Source organism: Leptopilina heterotoma, unplaced genomic scaffold, assembly GCF_015476425.1.
Source record: "Leptopilina heterotoma isolate Lh14 unplaced genomic scaffold, ASM1547642v1 Lhet_43, whole genome shotgun sequence".
Classification (NCBI taxonomy): Eukaryota; Metazoa; Arthropoda; class Insecta; order Hymenoptera; family Figitidae; genus Leptopilina; species Leptopilina heterotoma.
The window spans coordinates 817497-843671 of NW_025111081.1; the positions used below are offsets into that span (position 1 = coordinate 817497).

The window sequence follows — 26175 nt, forward strand, 5'->3', positions numbered from 1 at the left end:
TATACTTTATTTTTGTTTCTTTCTGTACAAAAGGCGAAAAAAATGTATTATTATATTATATTATAAAAAATATATATATGCATACACATATATATAGTCTTTAGAGAAAACTTACAATCAGTCGATATAATAACAGCGCTTCTATAGAACACGCTATATGAATAAATTATAAATACAGAATATATATACATATATATAGATTTATATATATATATATATGTATACATGTATATATACATTTATATAGATTTATATACATATATGTATATATAAACCACACGACACTTCATTTTCGCACGTGACGATTAATGCCACTCACTTTTAATATTGCACGTAATTTTAAACATTTAAAAGCCTCTTGAGACTTTATTTTTAAAACGCAGAATTAACGAATAAATTTAATATTTTTTATTTTAAACGAGTGATGGAATTTTTTTTTTATTTTTGTCTATACATTAATATCTTTCCGATCTTAATATTTTAAAGAAAAAAAAATTTATTTTTGATACTATTCGATTCGGCTTTTTTTTCTCTCTTTTTTTTTGATTTTATATAATATTTTTAATTCATTTTATTAAATTTTAAAATATGGAATTTTTTTTCTTTTGAATATTTTATTTTAATTTTTGTTGAAAAGATATTTCAGAAGAAATGAAAAAAAGGAGAAAAATATCAAAAAAAAGGAAAAAAACGCTATATAAAGAACATAAAGCCAAAAAAAAAGGAAAAATTGCTTAAAAACAGAAAAATTTGTTAAAAATTTCAATGAAAATCGTAAGGTTATCTTCTTAATGATGTTGATTTAAAGGTGATTTGTTGTTGGTCGTTTGGAATACTACTTAGATTATTATTGAAGTTACATGAAAGGTTGGAGTCAAAAGATCCGGGTCAAAATCGCAACGGTCAAGAGGCAAATGTTGTCGTATGCCATGTTGCTTGATAATTTTGTTGCTTTTGTTGTTGCGGTCTTCTTTGTCTGAAAAAAAACAAAAAAGGAAATTGTTACTTTTTTATTCATAATAACATAATTTATAATAATAACAATTAATTACGAGTGTATATTATTATTTTATTTTCCACCTAATCTACACAATGTATTCCTATATATCTATATATAAATAAATAAATAAATAAATAAATCCCCCCCCCTACCCTAGAAAAACAAAAAGTAACAAAATGTAAAAGTATAGTAACAAGAAATTATAAAAAAAAACAAAAAGTTAAAAAAAAATTAGAGAAATAATATAAATAAATAAATCCCCCCCTTCTTCCAGAAAGAATAAAAAAAATTAACAAAATGTAAGTGGATAGTAACAAAAAATTATAAAAAAAATAACAAAAAAGTGATAAAAAAATTAGAGGAAGCTATTATTTTAGTAAATTGTAGAGAGAAAAAATATAAGTTAAAAAGTTTAATAAATGTAAAATTACAAAGTTAGAAAAAAATAACAAAATCTTTTAAGCAAATAGTGAGAAAAAGTAACGAAAATAACATAAAAAGAAAAGTTAAAAAATGTTAAAAAAAAGTAAACAAAAAAAAAATTAAAAAACAAACGAAAAATAAGAAAATATAGTTAACAACACATCTACAATAACAATAAAAAAACAGTAACAAAATAGTAAGTAAAAGTAACAATAAACTTTTGAAAATAACAAAACGAAAAATGAAAAAATATCATAAGGAAAAATTTGAAAAAATAAATAATAAAAAAGGAATGAAAATTTAATCATAGAAAAAATTAAAAATTACCAAAATCTAAACAATTAGCAAGAAAGAGAAAAGAAATATTTTCACCAAAGAAAAAGTAATAAAAATAACAACTAAAATAATTAAAAATAAATAAAAAAAAAATTATAGAATTAACAAAAAGTTACAAAAAAGTAAGAAAAATACAATTTTTGTTATAATTATGATAACAAAAAAATGTGTAAGTATAATAAGAAATATTCACCTAAATTAATAAGAAAAGTAACAAAAGTAAGCAAATGCTATAAACAGAAAAGTAACACAAATGTATTAAAAACTAATAAAAAAAATAATACAAATAAAAAGTTAAGCGAATTGTAAGAAAAAGTAACGAACATTTTGCAGAGAAGTAACAAAATTAACCAAATAGTAACAAACAGTAACACAGATGTAACAAAAAATAACAAGTAACAATAACAGAGTTAACAAAAAAGTAACAAAATTACCAAAAAAGTAAATAATAATATTTATAATAATAATTTTCTTATTTTTTTATTTTTTTTTGTTAGTTTGGTTAAGTTTGTTAATTTTGTTATTTTTTGTAAAATTTTGTGTTAATTTTTGTTAATTTTGATACATTACTATTCAATTAATATTGCTACTTTTGTGTAACTTTTTGTTAATTTTGCTTTTTTTGATACTTCTGTGTTACCCTTGTTAACTTACGATTTAATTAATTTTGTTACTTTTGCATTTTTTGTGAATTTTAATGTTTTCGTTCACATTCGTTATTTTATTTTTTTATTAAGTCCTGTGTTACTCTTATTGTTGCATTACTATTTTAAATATTAAATTTATTGTTCTTTTGTTTAATTTCTTAATTTTTGTTTCTTTTGTGTTATTCTTGTTATATTACTATTTAGTTAATTTTGTTATTTCTGCATTCTTTTTGTAAATTTTATTATTTTTTAGTTTCTGTTCTGTCATATTTCGTTAGATTACTATTTAGTTTATTTTGTTACTTCTGTGTTGCTTATCGTTACATTACTACTTCGTTAATTTTGTTACTTCTATTTTTCAGCCTCGAACCCTACATAGTATAGTAGGGAGTGTAAATAAACACTATTTGTTACTTCTATTTTTCCATTTGGGAATTTTGTTACTTTACTGTTTTTTAATTACTTCTGTGTTACTCTTGATACATTAATTTTAGTTAATTAATTTTATTACTTTTGAATTTTTTTGTAAATTTTATTTTTTTGTTTACTTTTGTTTCTTTTGTTACTTTTGTATTTTTTAATAAATTTTATTGTTCACTTTTGTTTCTTGTGTTACTTCTGTGTTACTCTTGTTGCATTACTATTTACATTAAATTCATTCTTTTTTTTATTTACTTTCTGTTAATTTTGTGACTTTTGTGTTACTCTGATTATATTACTGTTTAGTTAATTTTGTTACTTCTGAATTTTTTTAATTTAAAAAAAATCAATAAAAAACATTACTTTATGTTCAGTTTTCTTAGTTTTGTTACTTTTGCATTTTTTTGTTAATTTTATTGATTTTTGTTTACGTTTGTTTCTATTTTTTTACTTTAATGTTACTTTTGTTACATTACTTTATTGTTTTTTTTTACTTTTGTTAATTTTTTTTGTTTCTTTTGTGTTACTTTTGTTATATTTGCTATTTAATTAATTTTGTTACTTCTGAATTTTTTCGCATATTTTTTTGTTTTCGTTTACTTTTGTTAATTTTGTTTCTTTTGTTACTTCTGTGTTACTCTTGTTACATTACTATTTAGTTAATTTTGTTACTTTTGTATTTTTTGTCAATTTAATTTTTGTGGTTTACTTTTGTTTCTTTTGTTACTTCTGTATTTTTTAATAAATTATATTGTTTTTTTGTTCACTTTTGTTTCTTGTGTTACTTTTGTGTTACTCTTGTTGCATTATTATTTAAATTAAATTTATTGTTTCCTTTTGTTTACGTTTGTTAATTTTGTTTCTTTTGTGTTACTCTTGTTCTATTACTATTTAGTTAATTTAGATACTTCTGAATTTATTTAAATTGAAAAAAAATCAACAAAAATAATACTTTTTTGTTCAGTTCTGTTACTTTAGCATTTTTATTTTTATTTTATTTTTTTTTGTTTACGTTTTTTTTTTACTTCTGTGTTACTCTTGTCACATTACTATTTATATTAAATTTATTGTTTTTTTTTAATTTTTGGTAATTTTTTTTGTCTCTTTTGTGTTACTTTTGTTATAATTTGCTATTTAATTAATTTTGTTAATTCTTAATTTTTTTTTTGTTTACTTTCGTTAATTTTATTTCTTTTGTTACTTCTGTATTTTTTAATAAATTTTATTGTTTTTTTGTTCACTTTTGTTTCTTGTGTTACTTCTGTGTTACTCTTGTTGCAAATATTAAAGGCCGTTCAAAAAATACGTAACGCTTTTTGGGGGGAGGGGGGCTCAAGCTATTTGTTACGGTCAGCAGAAAAAATGGCGCTAATGTATACAACACTGCGTTACATGGGGAGGGGGGGGGGTCCAAATTTCCGAAAAATAGCGTTACGTATTTTTTGAACGGCCCCTTATTTAAATTAAATTTATTGAATTCTTTTGTTTACGTTTGTTAATTTTGTTTCTTTTTTGTTACTCTTGCTCTATTACTATTCAGTTAATTTTGATACTTCTGCATTTATTTAAATTTAAAAAAAATCAACAAAAAGCATTACTTTTTTTGTTCAGTTTCCTTATAGTTTTGTTACTTTTGCATTTTTTTGTTAATTTTATTGTTTTTTGTTTACGTTTGTTTCTTTTTTTACTTCTATGTTACTCTTGTTACATTGCTACTTACATTAAATTTATTGTTTTTTTACTTTTGTCAATTTTTTTTGTTTCTTCTATGTTACTTTTGTTATATTTGCTATTTAATTAATTTTGTTACTTCTGAATTTTTTCGCATATTTTTTTTGTTTTTGTTTACTTTGTTAATTTTGTTTCTTTTGTTACTTCTGTGTTACTCTTGTTACATTACTGTTTAATTAATTTTGTTACTTTTGCATTTTCTGGTAAATTTTATTATTTTTTATTACTACTATGTTAATTTTTGTTACTTCTGTATTGCATATTTGATAATTTTCTTATTTTTCTGTTACTTTTGCGCTACTTTTTATCATAATACTATCTGGTCAATTTTAGTACTATTTTCTTAATTATATTATTTCTTATTTTTTGTTACTTTTTATGTTACTTATTAATTATTTTCTGTTACAATTTTTTGTTGTTATATTTTTTAATAATAATAATTATTGTTAAATTTTTTTTTGTTTTTAGTAAATAATTATGTATCAAAAAGTAACAAAAAAACTAACAGTATATTTATTTAGTAATAAGAATAAAAGAAACAATAAATTAACGTTACAAACAAAACAAGAGTTTTATTAAAAAAAGTACCATATTTTCAAATGTATTTAAAATGAAAGCAAAAACAAAAAGACAGAAAACAAAAAACAAAAATACAAAAAAAATTGTTTTTGTTTTTCGTGAAATTACTTCAAGGTTAATAATACAATATATACAATACACACGATAGACCATGAGACGTCTAAATTTAAAACGTTAAAGCTAAAGAATTATTTTTTGCATTCATCAGAATTGACATTGAAGGTAAATGCATTGAAGAGTCGATTATTTCGCAGTAGACTTTTATATACATATATATTATAAATATGAGTGAGTGCGAGTGCATATGGTAGTCAATGCTGCGATAATCTATGTGAAAATACAAGTCCATCTCATTTTCAAATACAGAATTGAGTAGACAATGCATTTGTCGCTTCTTTTCTCAATATATAATATGTATCTATTCTATATATATATACAGTGGGACAGAAGAAGGTGTATGACTTTATATTATATAGACAACTAGTATACACCACTATACGAAGCAATATGAAATATGAATTAGCGATCGAAGTGAATATGGCTTCACTCTTTCTCTTTAAAATCCATTCGAGAAACTCACCTCATATCACATTTACAATTCACTATAAATTGTGTCTTATACCAGTAATTCTTTATTTTTTCCCCCATCAAAATCGTTTAAAATTTTCCAATGAAAAAAAAAAAATATACAAATGTCTTTTTTTCCCATCAATTTCAATAAATAGACGCAATTATTTTATATTCGAAATAATTCTAGTAAGAACCCGTGTGGAAAAGTGGTGTTGACCCACGCCGGGGGCCCGCATGGATCGCCCACATGGGTGATCCAGGCGAGGCCCCTCATGGAAACGACATGCTGATCGATGAGGGCGCCCTCGTCGGCCCCCTGCGTTGCCCTCGCGTTTGCCCTCATCTTTGCCCTCGACTTACCCTCGACTTTATTTTTCAAAATTAAGTTAATAAATTCATTATTTATTAATAATAAACAAGTTCACCTATTAATAAATAACATTGTTATTTAACGATTTTTACTTTTTTTAATTAAATCGTGACCAAAAAAAAAAAATCTGACGCACGCGGGTATAAAACCTACGACCTACGGACCACCAGACAAACGCTTTACCACTGTGCTACGGGACCTACTTGAAAATTATTTATTTCTTGTAGGTGACTTGCTGACTTGCTTTTGATGATTCAATAAAACATTGTTGACACTAATACACCAAAATAAAAAAAAAATAAAAATAATAGTAATAATAAAACTATAATAATTATTATAAAATACAATATATTAATTATTATTAGCAGGGGAACATATAACTCAATATTGCCTAAATTCAAGCCTAAATTCATTTTTTTTGAAAGTTATAAAACAAACTTCAAAAGGTGGCCCAACCTTGACTATGTTCTTTTCTACTGTTATTACTATAATTATTATATTTATTTTACTACCGCTATTACTATTATTAGTTTATTTTTATTATTATTACCATCATTTGACGTAAAATATTACCACTTGCGAGAAAGTCAGTGGCGCCCTCTAGCAACTAATTCAAACGCGGGCTTTTTTAAATATTAAAATTTATTTTTCGTTTCTAGTAAATTAATTCAACTTTGTTTATTATTAAAAATTATTATTAGGGAACATAGGGGTCATCCATAAAGCATGTGATACTTAATTTTAACTTACTAACTAACTTCCTAACTAACTTTCAAAACTTATTAATTACTAATTAACTTACTATCTTACTAACTAACTAACTTTCTATCTTACTAACTAAGTAGCTTACAAGCTTACTAACTAACTGACTTACTGGGACGCATGATTATTCCCCAAATGTCATTTTTCCGAAATGTCATTTTACCGAACTGCACTTTTGCGAATAGTCATTTTTGCGAAATGTCATTTTTGCGAATAGTAATTTTTGCGAAAAGTCATTTTTACGAATTTTCATTTTTGCGAATTGTCATTTTTGCGAATTGTCACTTTTGCGAATTGTCACTTTTGCGAATCGCCATTTTTACGAATTGTCACTTTTCCGAAAAGTCATTTTTGCGAATTGTCATTTTTGGGAAAAATATAATAGTAAACTTGTAGGTATATATAGATTCACTATTGTATTTTTCGCAAAAATGACAATTCGCAAAAATGACTTTTCGGAAAAGTGACAATTCGTAAAAATGGCGATTCGCAAAAGTGACAATTCGCATAAATGACAATTCGCAAAAATGACTTTTCGGAAAAGTGACAATTCGTAAAAATGGCGATTCGCAAAAGTGACAATTCGCATAAATGACATTTCTCAAAAATGAAATTTCGCAAAAGTGACAATTCGTAAAAATGGCGATTCGCAAAAATGACAATTCGCAAAAATAAAAATTCGTAAAAATGATTTTTCGCAAAAATTACTATTCGCAAAAATGGCTTTTCGCAAAAATGACTATTCGTAAAAATGACATTTCGCAAAAATGGCTTTTCGCAAAAATGACTATTCGCAAAAGTGCAGTTCGGTAAAATGACATTTCGGAAAAATGAGATTTGGGGAATAATCATGCGTCCCTGACTTACTAACTAATTTACAAACTTAATTACTGACTAACTAACTAACTGACTAACTAACTTACTTATTTACTAACTAACTTACTTACTGACTAACTTATTAACTAACTTACTAACATAAATAAAAATTTAAATTAATTAATTAATTTTTAATTATTTATAATTTACAAACTAACTTTCTATCTTACTAACTAAGTAGCTTACTAGATTACAAACTTAATTACTAATTAACTTTTTAACTTACTAACTAAGTAGCTTACTAACTTACAAACTTAATTACTAATTAACTTACTAACTAACTTACTAACTAGTTTACTAACTACCTTACTAATAAACTTAATTAACTTACTGACTTATTAACTTACTAACTTTCCAACTTACTAACTTACTAACTTACTAACTTACTAACTTACTAACTTACTAACTTACTAACTTACTAACTTACTAACTTACTAACATACTAACTTACTAACTTACTAACATACTAACTTACTAACTTACTAACTTACTAACTTACTAAGTTATTATATTACAAACTTAGTTACTAACTAACTTAATAAGTATTTAAGTTAGTTAGTTCGCAACTAAGTTAACTAGTTAGTCAGTTAGTTAGTGCGTAACTAAGTTAATTAGTTTTTTGTTAGTTAGTAATAGTTGACTTGTTTTTAATTTGAAGTAAAATTTCAGTCATTGTAAAAAATAACACAAAAATGGATTATTTTAATCCTTTTTGGTGTTAATTTACTCTGCAACGCTCACAATTTACTGTGTATGCTTTATGGACGACCCCATAGTCAGGGTTGGACCTTAGTCAAGGTAGGATCCCCGCTATTATTATTATTATTATTTTTAATATCTTTGAAATTAGCGTTGACTTTCAGCGTCGAAAACTTGAGCCCTCTAGCAATTAATTATAACCCGGGCTTTTTCAAATCTTAAAATTTATACTGGTCAAAAATTGAAAAATGGTCAAATAAAAAATGTAGCTCAATGAAGATCAAGAGCTTACTAAGTCATTTCTTTAGGTTAAAATTTAGGTCAAATTTGACCCATTTTACCTGCAGATGAAAAGTTGAAAAACGAGGAAATTATAAATTTAGGTCAATAAATTTCGAGAGGACATTAAGTAATTATTTTAAGGTACATTTTAGGTCTACTTTGACCTATTTTGCCTACAAGTTAAAATATTAATGTCAAATTCAATATATTTTACCTGTAGGTCAAAAGATGAAAAACGTTCAAATTAAAAATTGAAGCCAATAAAGGTCTAGAGGACATAAGGTCATTTTTTTACGTCAAATTTTAGGTCAACTGTGACCGATTTTGTCTACATGTCAAAAGTTTAAAACTTTTGAAATTAAAAATTCAGGTCAATAAAGGTGAAGAGGACACTAACTCATTAAGTTAGGTTAAAAATTAGGTCAATTTGACCTGCTTTACCTACAAGTAAAATTTACAATTTAGGTCAATTTGACCTATTTTACCAATGTGTAAAAAGTTGAAAAACGATTAATAAATTGAAAATTTAGGTCAATGAAGGTAAAAAGGAAACTAAGTCAATATGATAGTTTAAAATTTAGGTCAAATTTGGCCTATTTTACCTACAGATAAAAAGTTTTAAAAAAACGATAAAATTGAAAATTTAGGTCAATGAAGGTCAGGAGGGCATTAAGAAATTTTTTTTCGTTAAATTCTAGGTCAACTTTAACCTATTTTGCCTACAAGTCAAAAGTTTAAAACCGGGCAAATTGAAAATTTAGGTCAAATAAGGTCAAGTAGCCACTAAGTCATTAGGTTAAAGAGTTAAACTGACATTAAAGCTATTATTAAATTTTAGGTCAATATTTTACAGTTCAAATGAACGAACAAAATATTACAAAATAAATAAAGTTACACAGAATTTAAATTTATAATAATTCTTATAATAATAACAATAATAGTAATAATAATACTATAATAGTGTAATAGTAATATTATAATAATAATATTTATTTATTTATTTAATATTAACGGGTTAACAAAAAAATATTACATTATTATATATTTTTTATTATTATATTATTATTAAGTTTTATTTCTTTATTTAATATTTTTATTATTATTTTTAAAAATGATTGTTTTTTAGATAAAATTTCGTGTATCTGAAACAGAAGTTAAGTTCCAAAAAAAGCATATCAATTATTTTTAATCCCTGACATCTTTTTTTGCTTTTCTACTTACATATAGATATAGGTATTAATAATTTCAATTGAGAAAACAAAAGTAAGATCGTAATTATAATCTTATGTTAATACAAGAACTATTAATATACGGAAATTGTAGAGAGTAAGAGAGAGAGAAAGAGAGAGAGAGAGAGGACAGCGCAACTGGGATTAGGACCAGGATCGATCGAGGTATTTCTACTTTCTGCACCTGCGCAAAACTTAAACTTATGTTATATATACATATTAAATTCGCCACGTCAAATTTAACCAAAATTACAGTACCTATACAATCCCTTTTACAATTTAATTTAAAATAAAAAAATTTTGTCGCAAAAAATGTTTTTAAAAACTAACTCTAAAAAAGAAATTTTATTTCTATTTTGACCTACGATAATCATCCTCCTTGTAATTTTCAATTTTTGACCTAAATTTCGAAGTTTGACCTATGTTAACGAATATTGACCTATGTCCTTGACCTGATTGTTAAATGTTAACTAAACTTTGTCACCTTATTTTCTATTAATTTTACCGAAATTTTTAGGTCACTCTGATATTTTGACCTGTGGCATTGACCTGAACGCCATGAAATTAAATAAACGAAGTGTTCCTTTTTTACAGATAAATTTAAATAAATAATATTTAGGTCAAACTCACAAGTCAGGAAAGATTAAGTTTTGTAAGAATTTCGGTAAAACTCACAGGTAAAAATATAGTTTGAAAAAAATTCTGGTCAAAAAAGAAAAAGTTTTTTGAATATTTAGGTCAAACTCAATCTTCAATTTTCAGAAACACAAATTTAAAAAAAAGTATGCCTAAATTTAATAATATAAAGTCTTTTTTTGCTTCTCTTTATTGAAGTGTATCATCCTTGATCTATAATTATCATAAAATTCAGTTAACTCGGTGACCTACATAAATTTTTAATTTTTTATTTCTTTTTAATAACCTATTCCATTGGTCTAAATAAAAATGTTAATTGAACATCACTGTTATTTTTTTTACTTAAATTTTAAGATTTTTAATCCTCTTGTGACCTGTGAGTTTGACCTAAAAGTAAAGGTTATAAATGAAACCAGTAATATTCTATTTTTGACCTACATTTTCTAAAAAGTTTATTTCTTTTTTGACCAATAAGTTTGACCTAGAATTTTTAAATACTTTTTTTGACCTGTGAGTTTGACCTAAATATTAAAAAAAATTACCTGGATTTTTAAAAATCTATTTTTTGACCTATGCGCTTGACCTAAATTCTTAAAAAACTAAATTTTTTCTGACCTGTGATTTTGACCTAAAATTTTGTTAAAATTTTTTTTTTTATTTTGTCCTGAATTTTAATTAAAATTTAGTAATATTTTGTTTCATTACAAGTTATGTTTTGTTACTTTTGCTATAAAATTTAAAAAGAAACTGTTGTAATGAATTTTTACGCAATACTCTTAATTGCAAAATTATTATTTATTTATTATATTAATATTTATCAATTTTTTTGTTCATACATATATGTATTGCATATATATTGCATCGTCCATCAGCAAACTGGATTTAAATTTAATAGAGCGCGCACAAGAGACTCGAAAACCAAGGCGGAGAAAACGAGAAAACTCTTTGATGAAATAATATTATTATAATATTATTCTTCTTTAAGTCAAAAAATGACAAATTGATTAGATTTCTTTTTAATTTTTGAAAGCTTTGACTATTTTAAAATTTAATTTCTTTATTATAATAATTTAACGTGGGAAGAAAGCATAAATAAATGTAACAAAAAGTAACAAAAGTAACGAACCAAAATAATAACAAAAGTAACAAACTAGAAAAATAACAAAAAAAAACCATAGAAAACCTAACAAAAAAGGGAAAATAAGCAAAATGTTAACAGGATTTAAAAAGTAACAATAGTAAAAAATTATAATAATTTACAAAAATAAGAAATAAAAATAAGTAAAAAAGTACCAGCAATAGCAAAAGTAACAAAAGTAACTAAGCAGAAAAAAAATTAGGAAAACAACGAAAGAAATTTTTACAAAGTAACAAGAAAGAAAAATAGAAAAAAAAATTCACAGCAATAAGAAAAGGAGCAAAAGTAACTAATAAGAGTAACAAACTAAAATAATAACAGAAGTAACAAAATAAAACAATAACAAAAGTAACGAACTGAAATAGTAACAGAAGTCATAAAATAAAATAATAAAAAAGTAACAGACTAAAATAATAACAAAAGTAACAAACTAAAATAGTAACAGAACTAATAAAATAAAATAATGACAAAAGTAACTAAATAGAATAATAACAAAAGTAACAAACTAAAATAGCAACAGAAGTAATAAAATAAAATAATAAAAGAGTAACAGACTAAAATAATAACAAAAGTAACAAACTAGAAAAATAACGAAAGTAACATTGAAAAATAACGATAGAAATTTTGAAAAAATAAAAAAAGGAAAATAAGCAAAAAAGTAACATCAATATAGCAAGAGTAACAAAAGTAACAAAAAAAACACAGAGAAAGAAAATCTTCCACTTTTTTACTATGCCAAGTGAAAAATGAAATCAGTAGATTTTTTCGTCTCCTTATCTTTACGTTTCTTCAGACATACAGGAAGCATAAAAAATAACAACAGTCGCAACATCTATACGATAATTTCGTTGGGCATAGCTTATCAGTGAAAATAAATGCTTATCATTTTTTGTTCAACTAAACCAACACGATTACATATATTACATGTACCAGAAAGTACAATATTTCTGTTCAGTAAGAATAACGGATAATAGTAATAATAATGAAACTAAAATTAAAATAAAAAATTAATTAAACTAAAAATAACGAAAATAATAATGTCAAAAATATAAATAACAATGAAAATAAAAATAATAATTAAAAAAAAATAATATTAACAAATATAAAAATAACTAAAAAAATAATAATATTAACAAATATAAAAATAACTAAAAAAATAATAACTAAATTAAAAATAATAAAAATTACAACAGAAATAATAATAAAGAAATAGTATTTACAAAATAAAAATCTTTTAACGAAAACAAAAAATAACATTAACAAGAAATAACAAATACAAATAACAAGGATTAAAAATACCAAAAAATGATAAAAATAATAATTGTATAAGAAAAAAATAAAAATAAATAAAAATAAATATGACATAAAAATATGAACAAATAACAATAGTAACATGAAAATTATAAAATAAATATAACAAAAACAACAATAATTAAAAGAAAACAATATTTTCGAAGCAAAAGACTATAATTATAACGAAAACAATTATTCTAAAAAATGCAAAATAAATTAGAAAATTGTAAATAATTTTAAATAAATGATTATAACAAGAGACAAAGAAAACAAGAAAACAATAATAATTATAACAAAAACAATAATTCTAATAGATAATAAAAAAACAAGATAATGAATTATAATTATAAGAAAAGACAGTAATAATTATAATAGAAAGCAATGAGAACAAGTACAAGAAAAAAAACAATAGTTATAACAAAAAAACAATAATTATAACAAAAAACAACAGCAAAAAAAAATTAACAATAATAATAAATAATACAAATAGCAAAAAAATAATAACTAAAACATAATAGTAGTAATATAATAATAGTAGTAAAACAATAATAGTAACAAAAACAATAATTTTATGACAAAAAACAACAATAGCAAAAAAAATTAATAATTATAACAAAAAAAAACAAAAAAAAAAAAAATAAAAAAAAACAAAATCGATAATAATAATAAAAAACAACAAGAACAAAAAAATTAATAATTATAACAAATAATAACAAGCAACAATAGTAACAAAAAAATTAATAATTATAACAAAAAATAACAGCAAGAAAAAATTGATAATAGTAACAAAAAAACACTACTTTTAGCAAAAAAATAAGAATTAAAACAAAAAACAATAAATACAAAAATGAAGATAATATTTAAGTCAAAAAAATAAAATTAATAATCATTAAAAAAAACAATAATTTGAACAAAATGCAAGATATTGAAATAAAAAACAATATTTACAGCGAGATAATCAATAATTCTAACAAAGCAAACAATAATTATAATAAAAAAATAAAAATTGGAAGAGAAATAATAATTACAGTGAGAGAATCAATATCAAGAACAATGTCAGAAAAGTACAACAAAAATAATCTTAACAAAAGTAAGAAAATCAAATGAATAAAAAGTAAATAGAAATAAATAAATAATTAAATAAACAATAAAAATGAACAAATATAAAAAAAAATTTTAATTGAAAAAAGAGTGAAATTTTGAAAATAATAAAAAAAAAAAAAATAAAAAATAAAATCGTAACTAAATAACTAAAATTAACAAAGAATAACAAATGCAAAAAATAACAATATAGAATAAAAGCAAAAGAATTACTCTAACAGAAGTAACAAAAAGAACAATAAGAAAGCAAAAAAGAAAAAAACTCTGCAAAAGAAGTAACTCAAAAAAAAAAACTAAAACTAAAATTGTAATAAGAAAATAAAAACAATTTCGTGTCTTACAAAAGAAATGAATTCGAACCAAATGTTCACGAATATCGTAAATTATACATTAACAAGGAACTTTTTTCTACATTAATGTGGCTATATAGATGAATAATTGACGAATATCGTCTGTGATTGTCTATTAAATATAAATAAAAAAAAATATGTATTTCTGAAAAATAATTTCACGTTTCCCACGTGTTTTGAGTAAAGAAAAAGAAAAAAAAATAAGAGGGAGAAAGAGAGAAGAACTGTAATCGCCGTAAATGCGAAGACCATTGACCGCAAGTTTTGTTTCGTGGTAATTTCTCTTGACCACCCGTGCACATCGATTCACCATTATTCTATATATATTTATATACATATATATATATATATAGTAAAATCTAAAACTAAAATATATGAGAGGCATTTTCTTTTCAAAAGGATTTTTCGTTCGCTAAATAATCGCAGGAAAAAAGCAACTTTTTTCGACCACGAAATTTTTCTCTCTCCCCCTCTCTCGGTTTTTTATTCAATTTCCGGCTATTTTGACCCAGGGGACTAAAATTTGGTATAAAAATATTTCTCTCTCTCGTTTTTTTATTCAATCTCCATGGAAATTTTGACCCAAGGTGAAAATTTGGTATTAAAAATATTTCTCTCTAGTTTTTTTTCAATCGCCGGATATTTTGACCCAAGGGACTGAAATTTGGTCTAAATTCTAAATTTATTCTAAATTCAAAATATTTCAGCAAAAAATAAAAAAATATATCGAAACGAATTGAAATTGATTTGAATATTTTAATTTTAATATTTAATAGTTTTTAAAAATATAAAGAGGACAATTTTTGAATTTTTTTCGTTTGGAAATTAATTACAATTTTTTGACCTAAAGACCTAAAGGCTTTTTTTGATATTCCTGCGTGTAAATTTTTAAAAATAAACATTTTTTTTAATTAAAATTAACGTTTTTTAGAGTGAATAGATCAAAAGTGTTGTAAAAAAAAAAAAGATTCTCCATTTTTAATTTTTAGAATTTTTGACCTGAAGACTTAAAATTTGGTGAAAGTCCTCGTTTCTACGTTTATAAATTGTAGAAAAATTAAATAAAACTTTTAATTTATTTAAGAGGAGTTTTTAGTGAATAAATATCCAAATTTTCGAAAAAAAAGTTCCTTTCTCATAAGTTTTACCATTTTTGACCTAAAGACCTAAAGATTGGTAATAGAATTCATTTTTCGGTGTAAATTGTAGAAAAATTAGGCGGAAGAAAATTTAAATTTATTCAAGAGAAGATTTTAGAGAAATGAATCAAAAATTTAAAAAAAAAATCTCTTTTTAGTGAATTTTACCGTTATTGACCTATTGACCTAAAATTTGGTAATAATCATCATTTTTAAGTGTGAGTTATAGAAAAATTACACAAATCAAACTTTGAATTAATTGAAAAGGACTTTTTTGTAAATAAACTAAAAATTTTCCAAAAAAAATTATTCATTTTATAACTTTTACCACTTTTTGACCTAAAGACCTAAAATTTGGTAATAGTATTAACTTTTACGTATGTAAGAAAAATAGATAGAAAAATTAAACAAAATTTAAAATATGTTTTTAACTAAAAGAATCTCAAAAACTCTTTGACAAACAACTTTTTCTCTCCTTAACATTTACGCTATTTGTCCTATTGACCTAAAATTTTTTAAATATTTAAATTTTTACATGTAAATTGCAGAAAAAATGTAGAAAATATTTTCGTTTTGATATAATTAGTATTTTTTATTCCAAAAGCTCAAAATTCTGCAAAAAAAAAATTTTCCTCCTCCTTAACTTTTACACTTTTTGACCAATTGACCTAAAATTTGAAACCAACTTACATTTTTGCATGAAATTTGCAGAAAAATAAAAAACTTTTTTTAGAATGAATTTAAAATATGTCTTTAATTCAAAATAACTGAAAATGCTTTGAAAACAAAGTTTTCTCCTCCCTATATTTTATCATTTTTGACCTATTGACCTAAAATTTTCTGTTAACTTTTATTATTACGTATACATTACAGAAAGAATGTAGAAAAAAACTACAAAAAATGTAGTAAACAGTATTTTTTTATCAAAAAGTCAATTTTCTCGAAGGGAACAGTTTCTTCATCCATGACTTTAACACTTTTTGACCTATTGACCTACAATTTAAAACGTAATAACATTTTTACATGAAATTTGTAGAAAAATACAAAAACTACTTTTGGACTAAATTTAAAATATGTTTTTAACTATAAAAAAAACCCAAAATTCTTTGAGAAACAAGTTTATCCCTACGTATTATTTACACTATGTGACCTATTGACCTAAAATTTTTTGTTTACTTCTATTTTTACGTGTAAACTGTAGGAGGAATGTAAAATATATTTTTGGATTTAAAATTATAAGTATTTTTGATTATAAAAGCTCAAAATTCTTCGAAAAAGTGTTTCCCCCTTCTTAACTTGTACACTTTTTGACCTATTGACCTAAAACTTTTTGGATATTTAATTTTTTACATATAAATTGTAGAAGAAATGTAGAAAATTTTTTTGGAATTGATATAAATAGTATTTTTTTATCAAAAAAGCTCAAAATTCTCAAAGGAGAAAGTTTCCCCCTCTATAAGTTTAACACTTTTTGTCCTATTGACCTAAAACTTCTTGAATATTTAATTTTTTACGTATAAATTGTAGAAAAAATGTAAGAAAAAATTTTGGAATTGATATAAATAGTATTTTTTTATCAAAAAAAGCTCAAAATGCTGGAAGGACGAAATTTTTATCTCTATAACTTTGACACTTTTTAACCTATTGACCTAAAATTTTGTAGATTTTTAATTTTTTACGTGAAAATTGCAGAAGAAATGTAGACATTTTTTTGGAGTTGATATAAATAGAATTTTTTATTAAAAAAGCTTAAAATTCTAGAAAAAGAAAGTTTCCCCCTTCTTAATTTTCACACTTTTAATCCTATTGACCTAAAATTTTCTGAATATTTAAATTTTTACTTGTAAATACTAAATAGCAAAAGAAAATGTAGAAATTTTTATTGGAATTGATATAATTAGAATTTTTTTTATCAAAGAAGCTTAAAATTTTTAGAAAAATAGTCTTTTTTCCTTAAATTTTTTACTTTTTGACCTAAAATTTATAACTTGCGATTATTTTCACGTGTAGTTTATGCAAAAAAACGTACAACAATTGTTCGAATTTTCAAAAAAGAAAAAAATGTAAAAAATAGAATGAGAATAAAAAATATTCTTTGAAAATTTTACGAAAAATTAATTCAACGACTCGTTCAGTAGATTATATTCTATTTCGCATACAAAAGAAAGAATAGAATAAAAATAAAAAAAAAAGTTGTAAAAAAAGGATTGAAGAATGGAACGTAAGAATGTGACATTAAAATAAATATTGTATGAACGTGAGAGAGACGAGTTATTCTTGAAGTAATATTTTGTCACTTAACCCATCACCCTCAGGGTCGCACGAAAGCGCCAATCCCAATAATACAATCATAGGCAGATAATACGCGAGGGCAGTTAGTAAGTTTCTAATGCAGAATGTCGACCCAGTTAGAAATAGAGCCAATAATAAATAAAACCTTGTACTTAAAAAAAGTTATTCCCTAATGTGAGCTTATTTTTATTTTCTCGAACTAAGTTACAAAAAAAATAAAACTAGAGTCTCTCGTGTAATTTGAATATATAATTGTACATAAAGTTAGCAATACATAAACTTGCGGGAAAAAAGGAAAAAAAAGAAAAGTTAACACTGCGACATAAATAAAATTAAAAAGAGTATTAATTACTTCGCACAACTGTTGATATTATATACGCATAGAGAAGAATTTTATATGAACTAAATTGTAATTTATTTAAGTAAAATTAAAGTTTATTTCTCGCAGAGTCTACAATCATCAATATTAGAGTCAGAGGCTAATAAACTTTTTTATTTCGATCAAATTAAATTTTATTTGGTTCAAATAAAATTTTTTATTTGTGTTGAATAAACTTTTTATTTGTTTCGGATAAATTTTTATTTTGATTCAAATAAAAATGTTATTTGGGTTGAATAAAATTTTTATTTGTTTCATGTAAATTTTATTTGTTTTCTGATTCTTATTCTGATTCAGATTTAGATATTGATTCTGTTCCTGCTTCTGACTCGGATTCAACCTCTGACTCTAATTCTGATTTAACCTCTAACTTTAATTCTGATTTTGATTTTGACTCCAATTCTGATTTTGATTCTGATTCTGACTCTAATTTTTATATTAATTCTGATTCTAGTTCTGACTCAGTGTCTGACCTTAATTTTCATTCTGATTCAGCCTCTGACTCTAATTCTGAATTTGATTCTGATTCTGAAACTAATTTTGATTTTGATTCAGATTCTCACATCAATTTTTGTAATAATTTTGATTCTGGTTCTGATACAAGCTCCGACTCTAATCCTGATCTTGATACTGATTCTGATGTAAACCCTGACTTTAATTCTGATTCAGCCATAGACTGTAATTGTAATTTTGATTCTGATTCAGCTTCTGAATCAAAATCTGATTTTGACTTTGACTCTCATTTTGATTTTGAATCTGACTCTAATTTTGATTTTCATTCTGACTCTAATTTTTATATTAATTCTGATTCTGATTCTGAATCTAATTCCGATTTTGATTCTGATTCAGACTTTAATTTTGATTTTGTTTTTGATTCTGATTCATTAACTGACTTAAATTCAAATTCAGGATCCTATTTTAATTTTGATCCTGATTCTGATTCAGACTCTGACTCAAATTCTGATTTTGACTCTAATTTTTATAATAATTCTGATTCTGAATATGATTCCGATTCTGATTTTGACTCTAAATACGATTTTGTTTCTGATTCTGACTATAATTTTAAATAAATTCTGATTTAGCCTTTGACTCTAATTCTAATTTTTATCCAGACTCTGACTCTAATTCTGATTTTGATTCTGACTCTAATTCTGCTTCTGACTCTAATTCTGTTTTTGATTCTTATATTATTCTAACTCATATTTTTATATTAATTTTGATTCTGGTTCTGAATCAACCTCTGACTAATTCTGATTTTGATTCTGATTCTGATTCTAATTGTGATTTTGACTGTAATTCAGATTTTGATTCTGACTCTAATTCCGATTTTGATCCTGATTCTGACTCTAATTTTGATTTTGTTTTTGATTCAGATTCAGCTTCTGACTCTAATTCCGATTTTGATACTCTGAACCTAATTCAAACTCAGACTCTGATTTTGATTCTGATTCAGACTCTAACTCTAATTTTGATTCTAACTTTGACTCTAATACTGATTTTGATTCTGATTTGGACTCTAATTCCGATTTTGATTCTGTTTATGACTCTAATTTTTATATTAATTCTGATTTAGCCTTTGACTCTAATTTAGATTTTGATTCACCTTTTGACTCTAATTCTGATTTTGACTCTAATTCCGATTTTGATTCGGTTTTTGACTCTAATTCCGATTTTTATTCAGACTCCGACTCTAATTCTAATTTTAATTCTGTTTATGACTCTAATTTTTATATTGATTCTGATTTAGCCTTTGACTCTAATTTAGATTTTGATTCAGATACTGCCTCTAATTCTGATATTGACTCTAATTCCAATTTTAATTCGGTTTTTGACTCTAATTCCGATTTTGATTCAGATTTTGACTCTAATTCCGATTTTGATTCTGATTTTGACTCTAATTCCGATTTTGATTCTGATTTAGCTTTTGACTCTTATTTAGATTTTGACTCTAATTCCAATTTTGATTCGGTTTTTGACTCTAATTCCGATTTTGATTCTGTTTGTGACTCTAATTTTTATATTGATTCTGATTTAGCCTTTGACTCTAAGTTAGATTTTGATTCAGATTCTGAATCTAATTCTGATTTTGACTCTAATTCCGATTATGATTCGGTTTTTGACTCTAATTCCGATTTTGATTCTGATTTTGACTCTAATTCCGATTTTGATTCTGTTTATGACTCTAATTTTTATATTGATTCTGATTTAGCCTTTGACTCTTATTTAGATTTTGATTCAGATTCTGCCTCTAATTCTGATTTTGACTCTAATTCCGATAATGATTCGGTTTTTGACTCTAATTCCGATTTTGATTCTGTTTATGACTCTAATTCCGATTTTTATTCAGACTCCGTCTCTAATTCTGATTTTAATTCTGATTTTAATTTTTATATTAATTCTGATTCTGATTTAGCCTCTGACTATGATTCCGATTTTGATTCTGACTCCAATTTTGATTTTGTTTTTAATTCAGATTTAGCCTCTGACTCTAATTCTAATTTTGATTTTGATTCTGATTTAGCCTCTGGCCCTAATTTTGATTCTAATTGTGATTCAGCCTCTGACCCTATTTTCGATTCTTGTTCTGATTCAGTCATCGACTGTGATTGTAATTTTGATTCTGAATCAGTCCCTGACTCTATACCTGATTCAGCATCTGACTCTAATTTTGATTCCAGTTCTAATTCAGCCTCTAACCCTAATTTTGATTCTGATTTTGTTTCAGCCTCTGATTCTAATTCTGATTTTATTTCTGATTCAGCCACTGACTCTAATTTTGATTCCAATTTTGCTTTATTGTAATAAATGTTTTCATTATAATTACCTAGGATTTCCTTAGGTTATCCTGTGGATTTTTTCTGATGAAGGGGATTTCAGTAGTAAAAATAAATGTCAATAGTAAAAATAAAAAAAACTATTCATTCAAAACTCACCGACTAAATAACGGATGCCACAATTGATGCTCCTCAAGATTACTCCCAGTGGAACTGACTTCAGGCTCCTGTTTCAATAAACCCGTACGCACTCGAAGTAAAGACGAATATGATGAACCATTCTTTCGACTCCTCGATAAATCAATTGGCGCCGGCATCAATGTACCAATTGGTTTACAACTTAATTTTGGTCTCACTCTAATATTACCACTATTCGTTGTCTTCTTTGCCATTGTATTCACACAATCCATTGTAGCACCACCATAATCCTGTTGTCCCATTCTACCAATACCACCACCACCACTACCACCAAACGAATCATGTCCCTGATCCAGAACATACTGAAGATGCGCTATCGATATCACCAATAAATCCGGATCTCTTAACAATTCCGGCCTGTTGAGTGCCTCGGGTAGTCGTAATTCAGGACGGGAGGTTAATAACTTGGGTATTTCTATTGATGGCGCCGCTGCTAGACCGGGGAGACAGTGTCTAGGAACAAGGAGTGGATCGGGAATTAAATGACCCACTGTTTTTAGCAATTGACGAAGTTGCGTGGCGGGACTTTGGGGAATGTCGGAAATTGTCGATGTCGCGTCGACAAATGTCTCCCATTGTTGATTTGTGTTGCGAAAGTGTTGATAGCGAAGGTAGTGTCTTTGTTGGGCGAGGAGAAAGTCGTTTTGGGAATTGGTCAGACGATTCTGATATGTTGGGTGAACTTCGGGGGTTTTCCACATGTTTGGACGTTCCTCATCTTGATGATTTGGTTTTTGGGTTGTTTCTGGCTCCAGACATGGGGTTGAGAGTATCCCCTTTAGGGTGAGATCGTTTTTCGCGTCTTCGGAGCAGGACACCGAGCACGGAGGACTTGGAAGTAGACGTTCCAAATAGGCGGAGGAGGATCTTGGCAGTATTGGCGAGCAGGGAATTCCGCTTGGTTGCGGCGACACAACACTTCGGGTCTTTGGATCTTCGATTTCAAATCTTGAAACCTGTTTCGCTTGTGCCTCGTTTGATGACACGACTTGCAGGAGGGATTTCTTTGGGACTTCCGCTTTCTTTGGATCAGTTCGTTCCCTCTCATCAGAGTCGATTCTAACCGTACTCTCTGGACTTTCGCTAAAACCTCTTTCGGATTTTGTTCCCAATCTCCAATTTGGAATTGCTATTGCTATTTCCTGCATTTGGGAGTCGGGAGATCGGTTTTTCTTGGTGACCGATACGGACAGTCCAGGAGTATTTCGCAGAGCTTTTAGAATTCGGGAACTGTCCGTTTCGGTTGGTTTTGGATTGCTGTTGCTTTCGATTACTTCGACAATTTCGACATCCTTTAGGCACTTGTTGGGGTACTCGGCTAATGGGGTTTTTTGCAGCGGACTAGGAGAATAGTTTTGGGGTTCTTCGACTTGTTCGTCGCTTTTTTCGACGTCGTCTTCAATACCAGTGAGGGATAATTCAAGTTCCTCGAGTAGTTTCGCGGATTTTAGACTCAGCACCAGTTTTGAGTTACCAAACGATGTGGAGTCGAGCATTTTCAATATGTCCTGAAAATCGTCATCACTGGAATGATCCATGTCCGTTTGGGATTCTTCGTTATGATCCGCTTTTTCCCTTTCATGAAGGGTCTCCTGGTCTTCTAGGTTCGTAATCTCCTGCTGCACTTGGTCCTCTTCGTAGTCTACCTTTTCTAGAGCCATCTCCATAATGTCTGGATTTGGCGACTTTTGCAGACTTTGTCGATCTTCGATTTGACGATTTAAGATTTCACCATCTTCGAATTCATTATCAACGATTTCGCGCTCTACGCTATCACGATCGACACTTTCACTATCTTGTAGATCGTCATCAGAGGGGATGTAACTATCCTCCTGGAGGTTTTTCGACGTATTTTTGTAGTGCTGCCCGTCTTCCATTTCGGTCAATTGGAGCTGTTCCAGCACAACTCGGGGCTGCATCAGGTGGTCGAAATCAATCCGCTTTGGGGCATTGTCACCCTTTTGGGTCTTTGGCTTCTTGGTGCCAACCTCCTCGCTGATGGTGTTAATACCCCGATTGCTACTGATGGTACTTCTGTTATTGGTGCTACTGATCGTATTTCTATTACTGGTGGTACTCCTATTGAGGATGCTAATTCTGTTACTAATCGTACTTCCATTATTACTGGAATTTCTATCAGTGGTGGCACTTCTACTGGTGGTTTTGACCTTATTGATGCTATAGAAGTTATTAGTGGTATTGACGGTATCGTCATTATTGGTGGTATTGACATCATTGACGGTATTGATGATCTGGACCTTATCGGCCACATTGATGCTGTGGACTTTACTGTCAGAATTGATGGTATGGACGTCACTGTCGGTATTGACGGTATGGACCTTATTAGCGGTATTAACAGCATTATCGGTATTGACATCATTGACCATATTAATGCCATTGAGGGTACTGATGCTATTGATGGTATTAGTGGTACAAACACCGCTAACACTCCGTCTTTTCCGCTTCTGCTTCGGATTCCGTCGTTTCCGCATCTTCCAGGCATTAATACCATCTGTTGTGGAGTAACCAAGAACTACGTGTTCCTTCTTTCGCTTACGATGTCTAACTTTTTTCTGCAATTCCAATTTCTTTTCTAGCTCCTCGAGTTTCCTCCTCTGCATCTTCTTCTGGATCTCCTGCCTCTTTCTCCTCTGCTCCTCCTCGGCGATTTGTTTTTCCTTTTTCCTCAGTTCATCATTTCTCCTAATCTCACTCCTCTTACGGATCGCATTCCTATTCTTCAATTCCACTTGACCCTCCGCTTTTCCATTAAACATAATCTCCTCTAACTTTCGCAAATTCTCCAACTTCTCCATCTCCTCTTGCTGTATTCGAACTTTTTCCTGGAGCATTCGCACCTGCTCTTGCCGCTTTCGAACCTCCTCCTCATGCTGTATTCTCTCTTCCTTCTGCTGGAGCTGAATCTTCTCCTGCAGCATTCGGATCTTCTCCTCCGCAAGTATCTCCTCCGAATGTATTCGCATCTCCTTCGGACGTATTCGTATCACCTCCGGATGTATTCGAATCTTCTCGGAATGCAATCGAACCAATTTCTCCCTCTTCTCATTGTCGATAATCCAGTTATCACTTAGTCTGTCCTTAATTCCAAATTCCTCTAAATCACCATTAGCTAATCTCAATTGATCATCCTTATCGCCATTCTCCTTCTCCGATGACGAATCCTTAGTATCAAAACAACTCCTACCAGCGTATGTATTGCTCGCAGTTCTGGGAATTGATCGCCATCCCTGGGGTGTTTTCGTCAATTTAATACGATTACGTTTATCGTAATCCTCACAACGTACCTCCACTATTTTCTGATCATGCTGCGACGCCCACAGAAAAATTGGATTAACCTTTGGTCTTTTTTGTTCCGGTTCATCGTCACATGTTGTCGTTGATGAAGATGACGACGTCGTTGTTGTTGTTGTCAATTGATAATTTTTTAAACCACGATGCCTATGCCGATGGGGCACAAAACCCCTACTAGACACTGCACTCATTGCTCCATTAAAAATCACCAAAAATCACCATCACTTTTTTTTTTGCTTCTTTCCGAATTTTTCTTCTGGTTCCCCCGAATCATTTCTGGAACAAACCAGAAGTACTTTTGCAAAAATCACTAGTTTAATTCACTATTTCACATTTTTTTTTTGTTAAAGGGGGGACACAACTACATATTGCGAGCGGGAAATAATCACAATGGGTCTAGGTCTTAGAATCCGAAATTTGACTACTCGGGGGGGAAGGGGGGAATTATATTGAAACTTTGGGGTCGATGCACTCGAATGTTTGATTATGAGCCGGCGCGTAATGTGCGACGGCGTCTTGCCGGTATAATAACAAGGATGACATTGTCATATTACGTAAAGTTAACAAGTCGAGAAAAATTCTTTGACTCTTGTTTTTTGATTATATTTATAAACAGAGTAAGAGAGAATGAGTGTGTGAGAGAGAGAGAGAAGGTAAAGAAAATGAGAAAGAGAATTAGTTTTGTCGATATAGAGTCACCGTCACACGAGCTTGATAGGTACTGCCTGAAAATTCTCCGCTTTTGCCGCCCCCGCTCGTTCACTCGAGTCTCTCACTCATCCCTCCTCCCCACCTAGCGATTTCCACTCTCTTGCTCTTTCTCTCTCTCTCTCTCTCTCTCTCTATTCTCCACTTGTGATCATCCCGCTGAATCGGCGAGCGTCCAACCTGCGGCCAACGTGCCGCGTTATGAGAGGAGCAATGCGCAAAAGGGGGAAGAGATTCAGGTGGGGGGGGCGGTGGAGAGTACCCCCCTGGGGGTGGAAAGGGATCGTGGGACGAGAGGGGCGGACGTTAGTTGCAAGTGCGCGGACGCGTACAGGAATATACTTGGGAGCGAGAGTGTGGACATGACTGTGCGAAAGTGTTTTGTCTCTTTCTGGACTTCTGGCGGTCTCTCTTTCTCTCTCTCTCTCTCCTTCTCTTTCGTTCTCCTTCATTTTTTCTCTCTCGCTCTTTTATTCTTTCTCTCTTTCCTTCTAAGCTTACTATTTTATGCTCTCTCTCTCTGATTTTTTCTCTCTTTTCTTCTAAGTTCGCTATGTCTCTCTCTCTCTCTCTCTCTCTCTCTCTTTCATTCTATAGCATGAGAGAGGAGAGTGAATATGAGAAAGAGAGAGGAGGGAAAGAGAACAAGAGAGAAAGAAGCAGAAGTAGAGAGAGAGGGAGAGAAAGAGGCAGAGTAGAGAGAGAAAAAGAGAGAGAGAGAGAGTGATAAAAAGAGAGAGAGGGAGGAAAAGAGACCAAGAGAGAAAGAAATAAAAGTAAAGAGAGAAAGAGATAAAGAGGCACAAGTAGAGAGAGAGAGAGAGAAAGGCAGAAGTAGAGAGAGAGAAAGAGAGAAAAAGGCAGAAGCAGAGAGAGAGAGAGAGAGAGAGAATCTAGTGAGACCAGTACAAGAGTGGGCAAGAGAGAGAGG

General features: G+C 27.9%; 1 protein-coding gene across 1 annotated transcript; it reads right to left on the bottom strand.

Annotated features, from left to right (window-relative positions):
* Nucleotides 1-701: 701 nt before the first annotated feature.
* On the bottom strand, nucleotides 702-25667 carry LOC122506730. The gene is made up of 2 exons (XM_043619049.1): nucleotides 21186-25667; nucleotides 702-976 (listed from the first exon to the last, which is right to left on the bottom strand). The coding sequence occupies exons 1-2, from the start codon at nucleotides 24725-24727 to the stop codon at nucleotides 904-906; spliced, it is 3615 nt and encodes a 1204-aa protein (XP_043474984.1). The 5' UTR covers nucleotides 24728-25667; the 3' UTR covers nucleotides 702-903.
* Between the last annotated feature and the right edge of the window lie 508 nt (nucleotides 25668-26175).